This window comes from Tetrao urogallus, assembly GCF_951394365.1.
Source record: "Tetrao urogallus genome assembly, chromosome: 13".
Lineage (NCBI taxonomy): Eukaryota > Metazoa > Chordata > Aves > Galliformes > Phasianidae > Tetrao > Tetrao urogallus.
The window spans coordinates 13,318,650-13,330,811 of NC_136826.1; the positions used below are offsets into that span (position 1 = coordinate 13,318,650).

At 35.0% G+C, this 12,162-nt stretch overlaps 1 protein-coding gene across 1 annotated transcript in view; it reads left to right on the forward strand.

Moving 5' to 3' along the window:
* Positions 1 to 12,162, forward strand: part of DIAPH2 (diaphanous related formin 2) — a gene marked incomplete at both ends in the record, with an annotated part of 142,713 nt that overhangs the window by 52,857 nt on the left and 77,694 nt on the right. The window contains 2 exons of the mRNA XM_079541832.1: positions 7,884 to 7,985; positions 9,216 to 9,310. Of these exons, the coding sequence (XP_079397958.1) occupies positions 7,884 to 7,985; positions 9,216 to 9,310 (197 nt within the window). The remainder of the gene's footprint in view (positions 1 to 7,883; positions 7,986 to 9,215; positions 9,311 to 12,162) is intronic.

Below are 12,162 nucleotides of genomic sequence, written 5' to 3' on the forward strand. Positions count from 1 at the left end.
TTTTTCCTTTTCAACTTGAAATTAGTGGGAGTTTGAAGTTCTTAGGAATCATTAAATCAAAGTTCCCATATTTCTCAAGCACTCAGTCAACAGAAAGGTAATGCCCTGTAGTTCACTACTTGGGTCAGACTGTAACCAGGTCATGCCGTGTTATACTTAAACTACAGACTACAGAAAATCTTGAAAATGATAAGCAGATGTAAGGGTTGGAGATTTAAATATATACAAGTGAAACAGTTTTTCCATGTGAATTTGTTTTAAAATCTGATAAGAGAGAAGTTTTTTGGTTTGTTTTTTTTTTTTTTTTCAAAGGGAGATGATATTTGAAATATGCATTTGGAAACGTAAGATTGCTAGCATTTAAATAGTCAGGAAATTCATAGGTCAAATAATAGAGTGAGGGGAAAAAAACACCTAGTTATTGTAAAGCTTTACTCAGTGCAATTAAACACCATTATCTAACCTGGTTATTTAATAAGATTTTCGGATCTTTGGATTTTTAACTTCATTTTTTTCTAAAAGTTGTTTGGGATGTGAAATCTGTATCAGTTTCTTGGGAAAAACATGCCTTTTATGAACCTGGTTAAGAGGAACAGTAGCTAAACTTTCCATTTAAATATTTTTGTTTTTAATAATAACTGCAAGATTTTCAGTTTATGAAAATCTTGATGAAATGTGATAGTTCATTTAATTTTACTTTGATTTTAATGTCATATCCAGTGGTTCTGTAGTGATGATGACCTGATATCTAAGAGGAGGGGAAACAAACTGAGACATGACTATCTAAATTAAAGCTGCCATTGTAGGCTGCGTTTTAGTTCTTTGGACAAATGTTTTCTCTGACTCATGTAAAAACTTGCCATGATACTGCTATAAATGCATATATATATATAAATGCATTGGCTGATCTTGTGACTGGCAACATGCACCAAGGCTAAATGTCTCCTCTTAGAAAAAGCTGTCTTTTGTGTTGTAGATATTGAAATATGGGCAGTGGCAAAGGGAGAAATGGAGTGGACAATTCTGGGGCTTTGTGCCATGAAAATATCCATGGAGAGAACGTGATAAAAGAGTTAATGGAAAAGGCTGCTAGCTTTTATTTCAGCTTCCTACAACACATGGTACAACACAGTTAAGTAAGCCCACTGAGGGTATTTTCAGTTCAATCAGTTTGCCTGCTGTTTGATTTCTAATGCTCAGGATGAATACTTGCATGTATTTCTGTGACCATTTGTGTTTGCTTAATTGTTGCTATTTGCTCAGTCCTCCAGGCATGTACTGATAGAAAGCTGGAAGCAACTCTAGTACAGAATGTTTATTAAAGTATGCTTTAACTATGCAGCTTAACTGCATGAGTTACTGATGCAGTTTGTCAAATGGCAGCTGAAAATTAGGCTATTTGCAACCATTTTAGGGCAATGTTAATAGAACAAAAATATTAAATATATTTCTTAAAAGAGATGGAGAAATACAGTAGCAGCCACTTGCTCTAGAAGAGTAAATACGAAGAATACAGTACCCTTGCTGTTTATTAACAGAGCTTATTTATAAAACTAAGTCAGGAATTTTTTTCTTCCTCGGAGCAGAACACGTTAGGTTGATGTCACTTCCTCCAGCTTGATTACATTAATTAGGCAAAAACTATATGAGATGTCAAGAGATGTTCCATGTTTTTTCTCCTGCTGTTTTTTAATCTCACGATCTCAAACTAAGAACTACTTTCAGATCAATTGCTTGCTTTATTTGTAATAAAATTGTTTACTGTTTTGTTTCTTTTTTAATGCTGCATTAGCTATTTGATTATTCTGATTGCAGAAAGGACAGAGTGACAGCAGGAGTGCTTAATTAATTTCACTTGAGGAATTGATAACTGAGTGATTTTAGGTGAACTGGAAAATGCCAGGTGGCATTGGGAATAAACATGAAACCACACAGCTGCTGATCTGATTGACAAGAGGGTGTGGCCAGCATCTGTTAATGCTTCTGCATTCATCTCTGGATGTAAAGGAAAGCGGTTTGTGGTTTGTCACGTTTTCAGTCTGAATGACCATGTTGGAACCAAATATGTTTGGACACCAAACTGCTTTAATCACAGTAAATGCAATTACACGTATAAATGTGTGACATTCTACTTAACGCATCCTGCAGGAGAGGTGATGCAGTACAGGAGAAGAGTTGTGCTTTCAGCTATGCTGAGCATTATATAAAAGCAGGGCCCTGGCATCTCCCAGAGTCTCTTATGTGGGAGCCATGAAATACTCTTAAGTTCCATCAGTTACAGGATTGAAGAAGATTATCGCCTTGATGACTGCTCTCTTAAATCTGCACTGTTGTTTTCTGATTTGCCTTTGCGGTTGTCCAAGCTCTCATTCATTCTAGACACATTTGCACTTATGATCTAGTTTTGTTTCCTTGAACACACACAAACTTTTCAGAGTTCCTTCTGTTTTCTGGAACAAAAGCTTGGACGTATTTTGTCTACTCAACTTGAAACAGGTGGTTGTTGCAGGTTCACAGGCTGAGCCAGCTGTGCTAACCAGGCCTCAGGAACTTGCTGTGCTTCAGTTTGATTGAAGAAATTGTGTGGTGAGAAAATTGAGGGATTTTTTGTCGGTATATCAGCAGGGGGAGAGAATAAGTGCGAGTTTGAGATAACATTATGTACAACTTTCCTTTCTCTCTGCCTTTCTTTGACTTTTATCTGCTTTGACTTTTGTTGACAGCAGGCTCAACAAGAGCCAGCAGTGAGACCTGACAGTCAGGAAAGCAAACTGTTTTGGGTACTACATTAAACACAGCACAGCCAGCTGGTCAAAAGAGGAGATGGTCCCACCATATTTATAACGCTCTGAATATTGTGTGCAGTTCTGGATTTCACAGTGTAGATGGATGTTAAGGTCCTTGAAAGGATTCAGAGGATGGTAGCAAAATTAAAGGATTGGAAGGCATGTCCTATGAGGATGGGGGTTGTAGTTTGGAGGAATAGAGGCTAAGAGCAGGCTTTGTGGCTCTCTGCAACTTCTTGAGGAAGCTTGCGGGAAGGTACTAATCTCTTCTTCCTGGGAACTGATAACAGGATGTGCAGGAGTGCACAGGGTTGTGCCAGAGAGACTTCAGTACATTTAAGAAAAATGTCTTCTCCATGAGGGTGGTCAAACACCTGAGCAGGCTTCCTAAGGAAATGTTTGGTGCCCCATGCCTGCTGGAGTTCAAAATGTGTTTGGATAATGCCCTTAATAATATGCTTTCACTTTTAGCTCTTGATCTTGATGGACCCTGAAGGTCCCTCTGAATGGAGCTATTTTAGGCTAGTTTATTTCTGTTGTTGAGTACCTCTGCAAATAACACATCTTTGGTAACATGTTGAAAATAAAAACTTACGAATAGTTTTGCAAAGTCATCAATTTAGTCAAATTCAAAGAAGTAAAATTCACTTACCTTTCTGTGGCTTTCAAAAAATATTGAATACCTGTTTACTTGGTGTTCTTAGCTCCTTATTATGATTTTCTTCCACATTGTCTCATGGGATCTCTTTTATTTTTCCAGACTAATATCTCAGTGTAATTAATAACTTCAGTTGTTCAAGACACTCCTGTATTTTATAGATATCTCTATATATTTTATGTATCTATGTATACCTTTCATTCTGTGTGAGTGTGTGTGTGTCTATGTGTGTGTATAGAGAGAGAGAGAGAGAGAGAGAAGAGAGAGAAAGATATAGCCCTTAAAAACTGTTCTGGCAGTTAATTTTTCTCCATATTCTTGCACCTGTTAGCTTTGCATTCCTTTTCTGGTAAAAAAAAAGTAAGAAATAATTTCTTTTGTGTATTTACCTTTGCTGTCTAATACCAGTAAATGCAGCTGGTAAGCCATCTACCAGATGGAAATAAGATGAACTTAGTCTTTCATTTCCCATGACAATAAATGGGCTTTTGTTCACGGTGAGGAAAGATTTAAGAGAAAATAGAGAAAATTAAAGCTTAGGTTCTGACAGACTGAAGTTCACTTACATCACCTACATCTCTGTTCTCCCCATTGCCCCCCCTTTTTTTTTTTTTTTTTTTTTAGTATATGCTTCTATTCAGAATACTATTTTTTATTTAAAAAGTGATTGTTCTGATAATGAAAATACAAAATTTTAGACTAAGAAGATACAGCATGACAATAAAATGGTAAACACTAATTCCATTTACTCCTTTACTCTTGATCCTAACCATATTCATGAATAAAGATTTTTACTGTGAAGCTAAGCAATAAATAAAAAAAAAAAGTAGAGGTTAACACAAACTGAACTTGAATGTGGAAGCAAATGATTTAACAGCTCTAGAATCATTAAGTAAAATTTTATGTGTTTCTAAAAATTTGTCATCATGTAAATGGCATTCAGTAGCTAAATTAATGAACAGGTGTAGAACAATAATTTTGGAGCCATATGTGCTTGCTTTTTTGGTACAGAAGTAAGAAGTACTAGTGGTAGGTTTTTTTTTTGTTTTTTTTTTTTTTTTAATTAAGTCTCTGAAGTATTTCAACATATTTGTGTGCATTCTTTGCCATGGTTATCGTTAGTCATGGTAAAAGTATTTTGGACTTATATAACACTGTTTAGTGTCACTTTTTTTGCTTAGACCCCACATGAGCATCTGAAACTGAAAAGGACTGTCTCAAATCAACAGTGAGACAAGTAGTGCCTTTTTTGTGGGGTTATACTAGTTCCCAGCTGAAGTTATCACCAAAGATACGCACTTCAGGTGCATGTGGGTTGATTGCGTAATACAAGAGCAACAGAAAACAACCCCTTTCAGCATGTTGCATCAGCTTTTTCCCTCTAATGCAGATAAACAAATTTGTTTTTAATAACACAATAGAACTGAATTCTGAATGTAAAAAAACAATGCAGTTTATATAACATGAGAATTTAGATCTATATTTTCTTCAAGGAGACTTCTGCCCATGTTTAAATTACGTTACTTCCTTCTGCTTGATTGTATTGGCTCTCTTTCCCTTTCTCTTTCCTCTCAGCTTCAGATAGATGGTAAAATAAAACCAACCAAAACCAGTGTGAAATAACAGTGTATTAGTAGGTGTTTGCCACCTTTATGATTGATTGTTAATGTTAATTTAAAAGAAAAATAATAATCTTCCTTCTTCCAGTCTGAAGGGAGAGTTGATTTTGTACGCAACCATCATTTTCTTTCTTGGAGACAAAATTTAAGTCCACACCTGTATGTGCACCCAGTTGTGTGTGCAGTTACAGAGAAGTCAGCATGTTCACCTGTGTAAATATCTGTGAAAAGGAATTACACTCAAGATGAAATAGAGATGTAGAGCAGGATATTAAAAAAAAAAAAAAAAAAAAAAAAAGAAATACTTTGCACTGTCAGTTTGTGATCTGACATAAGGACTGCTTGACAGAACTTCTCTGTTGTGCTGATGTGTGGGCCTCCTTCACATGATGCCAAAATACTTGTGCTTCTAGACTCTTTTACTGGTGGAGGAGATAGTGGCCTGCTAAAGGACCTGGGCAGTGTTAATAACTGTAAAAAAACCTGCTATCATTTCATGGCTGATTAAAGCAGTCAAACACTGACAGAAGTTCCGTTAGATTATTCTGGGAAGAAAAAGAGGTGAGCCTTGAATTTGCAAGGCTGTTGGATCAAGCTTGACATTAAAGTAGCAAAAAGCTGGTAGCATGCTTAAAAATGGACAAACTTTTTCAGAATACTCAGTGACAACTGTCAATCTCAGCAGGGATTTTAAGTGATGATGATGCCTGTGGAGTAAAGCTTCAGGTGCAGTCCATTTGAGTTTTAAAGGATTTTTCCCTGTGGGACAGAATAGCATTATGGTTGATAATCTGACCTGTTTCTTGCATTGCCCCATTGTATTTAGTTGTGGCATTTCCACTCTACTATACCCTCTTTGTGAAGTGTAACTGAATTTGTTATGGGAAGCTGGGTTTGTGAATGTCATTATCTATGGGTGCTGTCTGTAAGACGTTGTCTTGAAAACAAGCTGATTTTGAATGAAAATTCAAATCATTGCCTTTATGGAAGGGCTCTGACAAATAAGCAGTGCACTAAATCACAATGTCTCTAGAAGTAAAACAGGTGTTTTAGCTTCTATATATTTTTTTTAATTTTACTTTTTTGAGCTACCCTGTATTAACTGCTATAAAATTCTTATTCAGCTCTTCCTTTGGCTGGATCTTATGTTGAAAGGGATTCTTGAAAAGATTTGAGAGATTGGCCATTAGTAGTATTTTGATTCTAAAACTTATCAAGTAGCATTACTTCATTCAGTTATTTTTCTGAATTCTATAATTCATGATTGTGCTGCAGTCATCTACTGCTAAAATGGACTACATGATCAGGGGGGAGAAAGAGCCACTATGAACAGGAAAGGTGTGGCTTTTGTTGGCACTCTGGTGTTTAATCTACTTCCCAGCATGAGTCAATCTCATTTGCGTTCTTCGCATAGAAGAATTTCTAGTAATTTTATGTCTCTTGTAACTCTTAAGTTGGTAAGATTGGTGTTGATGCTGAGTTGCAATTTTGCAGTCAAGTAAGCGTTGATTTAGGTATTTCTCCTTGTTTTTTGTGACTTGGTATAAAGGCAAATACAAGTTCTTAATCACGTGCTTGAAACGATTAGTTCCTTTGGAAAGATTTAATCTTTAATCTTTTTTCCAAATTACAAAGTTTTAATCAAACCTAGATATCAAGTATTTATATAGGGATTGTATTACAGCCCTTCAGGCTGAAGCACATAAGAGTAGCTGTTTATTACAAAATTGTTGAAGGTTTGGTCTTGTGTGTTCTAATTGTGGCTGCTAGTTTCACAACTGGCTGTTGAGTACCTAGTTTTATTTTCTTGTTTAACCAAGGGAAAAAGTAGTGATAAGTGTTGGGTTAATTTATAGAGGGTCACTTAAGGGTTTTGAACTGTAGCATGTTATAGTTAACAGGTCGGTGCTGGTGGGAGTTTTGAGTATTGTCTGCCTACGAGATTGAAAAAATAGTTGTTGTGTAGCTCTGTTCTTGTTCAAATATAAATCAAGTTGGTCATAAGTTGTCATGGTTTTATGAAAAAACTGTTGATATACGTGCATGCAGAATAATAGCAGGGGGCAGTGAAGAGCAAGCAGTGCATTATTGTAGAGTTGTCTTTTCTTTTTAGCTTTTTCTGCCTTAGGCTGTTTAGAGATAGCTGGAGATGAGGTAACTGTCTTGGTCTAGTTTAGCTTATGCTGGTATGAAAATGCCCAAGGTCAACTAATTATTCAAGTGGTATAAACCCAGAAATGTGTTGAATTATGCAGAAAATCTAGCGTACCTTTTAGTTACTTTCTTACCATGTTGATTTCTGTGTAGTTTTAAGTATGGAATACAAAGCTTCTATTTTGTGTTTTGTTTTGCTCTTTAAAAATGACAAGAAAGCAGCTAGTAGAAACCTACCTCTGCAGGTTTATAGTGTGATAAATAACAAATACTTTATCTTACTGGTTTTGAATGAAGATCTTCAAATGGTATTTCTGTTTCAACAGAGGGCACTCGTGCTTTGAGGTAATACCTATTTGATGCATTTTTAAAGATGTTCGCAATAAACTGGAGCTTAAGATAGCAGAACGTGTGGGTTAAAATAAGCAACAATTTGATAGTGCGCACAAAAATGGCGTATAAAAATTTATTTTACTTCTAATTTTATAAATTGATATTATTTGATTCTTTATGCATTTTACAGTACATCGAGGCAAAGGATTCACTTTTCCTTGAGCTGATTATTACGAATGTAGTATTATGGCTTTCTGGCTAAGTTGCTCTTGTCTTTTAAGAATTGTAATATTTAATAAATACCTTTTGTGGTGTTTGTTTTTTTTTCCCCAGCTAAAAAGGCAGTAGAAAAACAAGAAGAAAAGAAAACAGAACAGTCAAAGAAAAAGAACAAAGTATTAAGAGTTTTGGATGGAAAAACTTCACAAAACTTATGTAAGTGATGTCAAATGTTTCAGCTGAATATGTAATTATCTTGTCTACGTGGCTATTCTTAAGTCTTCTTCCTTTGTTTATGCCTACAATATTTTTCTTAAAATATGCATTATGGATTGTTTTTTAACATTTTAGCTCAGCAAAGTTTTGTTACATGTATGATTTAAATGCATTATACAACTTTGGAAAGCCTAAATGTAACAAAAAATGTTGTGGACTTAAATGTCTTAATGAATTACATTGGTTTTGTACTGAGAAGTGATTCTTTCTATAATTCCTTTAGACAGGAAGTATAATTAAATTATAGTCACTGATTCAGCAAAGTCAGCATTGGTAGGGTTTGGGTTATGGCCTCTCAGCTCACAGCTTTGATAGTTCTTAATAATTCTTCGGTTAGAGCAGTGCAGAAAGAGCATGATAGCAGCTGAACTTCTAAAGAGGATATTGCCAAACTTGTGGCAAATCAAGTATGTAAAAGCAAATCTCTGCATTGTTTATTACCGTCTTCCTGAATAAACTTCCCGAAGCAGAAAATATGCTATGACATGAGTGATATAAAAATTCAAACCAGGAATTGAAAATATGGTTGCATAGAAGTCAACTGTAGTAGTGGGATGGAATATACAGCACTTTATGAAAAACAGTATGTTAATCTGTCTGTGTTAGGGATGTTTTCGTGTTTTTAGAACAGGACTTTGTTGAGATGTTGTAATAGCTGGAGATCAGATTACTTTCAGAAATCCATCTTTGAAGTGTATACAATACGTATAGCCTCTTTTATAAGGACTTAGGTTGTTTTGTTTCTTTGCTTTTGATAAGGATTTTTTTTTTTAAAGGAATATTATGTGAATATTCTACAAATTATTCTGGGAATTGATTATAGTTTGATAAACATAATGGACACAAATCTTCAAATGGCTGAACAAATCTTCTAATTGTAATACAAATATGTTATAATACTGGAACTTAATTTTAACAGATGAACAGATGAGTGACACCACCAAGGAGCACCTGAGGCTACTTAAACAGTTAACTCTTGTCATGATTTCATTTCTGAGAAATAAGATAAATTATAATTTGAATAGAAATGTGTTTCATGTAGTGTTTGTTTTTGTATAGGAGACTTTCAGTATGAGTTATCTTAATTTGAATCAGGGTGACTGATTTGCTAGAATTAAAATTCGCATTCTTAAATCTGTCTTTTTGACTCTAATTATTACTGAATTTCAGCAATATTTTTGGGTTCTCTACGTATGCCTTATGAAGAAATAAAAAACATCATTTTAGAGGTTAATGAAGAGAAGCTGACTGAAACCTTTGTTCAGGTATGTGAACAATGGCTAGTTTCTGTTTATTGCTTACTGTACATGTAGTAATTATGTAAAAATGTAAGAATTCAAAAGTAAAAATAGTGTAGTGTTTTCCAGGTGTCAGCTATAAATGCTTCTCTTGAACGTAATGTTTTGTTTTTATTCTATTTTTGTATATGGTTATATAGAGCTGTAAAACTGTTTTTCACAAAGATTTTTTGCTAATAGTACCTTTTAATTTCTCGCTTTATGAAGTTTCTCTTTCAAAAGGAAATCTCTGATACTAGCTTTTGAACTTGAGACAATTCACATAGTTTAAACTAGCCTTTAATGAAGTTTCATCATGCTTCTTTAAAAACTTTTGCTTGCTGATGTCATTTGATCTTTTAGGCCAAAATTTCTCAGCCAGAGAGAAATTTCTCAGCTTCTTAACATCTCTTTAGATTCCCCACAGCAGGAGAAGAGCAATCTTTTTGGAAGTGGCAGTGTAGCAAAACCTGAAAGGCAATGTGTAGATGTACCTCACCAATGATAGTAGTGTTTAATTCATTTTTTAATATCCCATGCAGATTCATGATTTTGTAGCTGTTAGCTGATCCAGTCTTCTCTAAGTGATGCTTTTCTGGCATATGTGCTGGGCTGCTGTTTGTCCTTTCATCCTCCAGTGCACCTGCTTGTGTCCCCGTTCCTGTTCCCTTAAGGCTTTCTAAATGAGTGTTTTCCTCCTTTCTTGATCCTGGAAAATGATTGTTCTATGGAGACTGGGCTAAACTAAATTGCCTGTTGTTTACACAGTTAACATTCATAATTTAGTCAAACTTTAGCATGGATTTTGTTAAAAACAGAATTAGCTCTACTGCATTTCCAAACATACAGTATAAATTGAATTTATCAAATTAACTTAATTTGACTGTAATCTTCAGTTTTGTCTGACACCAAGCTTCTTCTGCGCTTCTGGAGGTATTTTCTCCTGAGGCTCTAAAGGAAGAGTTTTCTCACTCATAAACCTTAAATTACTGAGGTCGTAGAATCGTAAGTCTCATAGACTTCGAAGTGCATGCCCAGGAGCGCATAATGTTTTGTTTTCTCAGTGTCATCTTCTGACCTATACTACCTAACACACAAAAACACAAATTGAATAGCAAAGAATCTCATTTGTATTTCATCTGAAATAACCTTTTTAGCATAGTTGATGTATTTAGAAATTAATAAAAATAAGGAGGAAGTCTTGCTGTTAGGATCCAGGATATCAGATTGCTTGAGAAGCCTGTATGATTAGTAATACTGAAAAACCAGCATGAATACCTCTAGCCTATCCTTGATCTGCTTGCTGCGTGGGCAGAGTGAAAAATCAAGAAGACCTTTAAGCTGCAAAAGCGCTGTTCAACGTTAGCTACTATATTGGTGCGTTAGTTTTTGGTCACAAGAAAATAAACTTCATACCACCCAAATTGTGTGCAGCGCGAAATGCACAAATGTGATTGTAAGGTCTATCAGTCAATTTCTGTAGGTAATTCTTATGTTTATGAATAATGCACACCCAACACGTTATCTAAAATACTTAATATATTTTTCAGAAATGAATTTAAAATGGAGAAGCTGAACTTTGCTCAATCATCTTAAGTAGTTTCAATGGAGAAACAGTTTACAGGAGGAAGCTAGAAAAGACTGGCTTGATTAGATTAGCAATATAAATAGCTGAGAGGGTATCTGACTAAATTATAAATATACTGAAAGAAGAGAGATATGTATAAGCACTGGGGAGAAAAATGGCAGTACTTAAGTAAAAGGCAATGTTGACCACAGAATACACGTGTATGAATTTGTCATGAGTGCAGCCATGCCACTAACTTGACTGCTTAGAATGGTCCAAAAAATGAGGCGTTAGACTCATGTAGTAAGTTTAAATTACTTTTATTTGGCAGTTGATCCATTTTTATGAGTAATTGATCTGTCAGAGTTACTTCTAAGACAAGGAGACTTACTTGATGACCCCAAGGAGGTTGCTTCTCTGTTTCCAAGGACAATTTTAGAAATGTATCGGAGTAGAGGGGCTCTATTATCTATCTGATTTTTGTTCTGCTTTATTTTTGTTCTTATCTTCCAATTAAGTGACTCAGTAACTAATTTACCGGTTTAATGGTCTTCAGTATTACTAATTGGAAAACTTCTTCAAAGCAAACCTAGCTTTCTTTCATGCTTAACTAAACTTGAACTTCATGAAAATGCTCATGCAGAAAATGCTTTATTCTGAGTATCACAGTGGTGAAATCTAAAGGTTCAGTTTGTATATTAGAAAAAACTTCTTCTCAGAAGGAGTGGTTGGCTCTGGAATGCATGGACTGCACAGGGAGGTGGTTAAGTCACTGTCTTTGAAAGTGTTCAAGAAATGTTCAGATGTGTTTTAGTCAGGAAATATTGGTGATAGGTAGCAGATTGGAGTAGATGATCTTGGAGGTCTTTTCCAATTTTGATTCTGTGATTGCATAACTGAGCATACAGACAACTGCTCTTTCCTTTGAAGTACTTGTTTCTTGCTACTTTTTGATCTTACATTATTGTAGTTAGTAAAATTTATTGGATTAAGCAGGTTGTGTACATGATCAATGATGACAGTGCAGTTCTGTGAGAACAGCATACTAGGAAAACTCATTATTCATTCTTATTGTCTTTGGAAGAGTACATTTTCTAAGCATACTCTTGTAAAATACCATTTTTAGCAGAATTGTAGGTATTTTAACTAAGAAGTAAGTGAAAGCATTGGCCTTTAAATGTCAGACTTAAACAAACAAACAGAAAAACATTTTCCTCCCTCTGCAAACCCTTTTGGGCAGTGCTTTTGATTTGATGTGTGTTTGCCAAAGCAT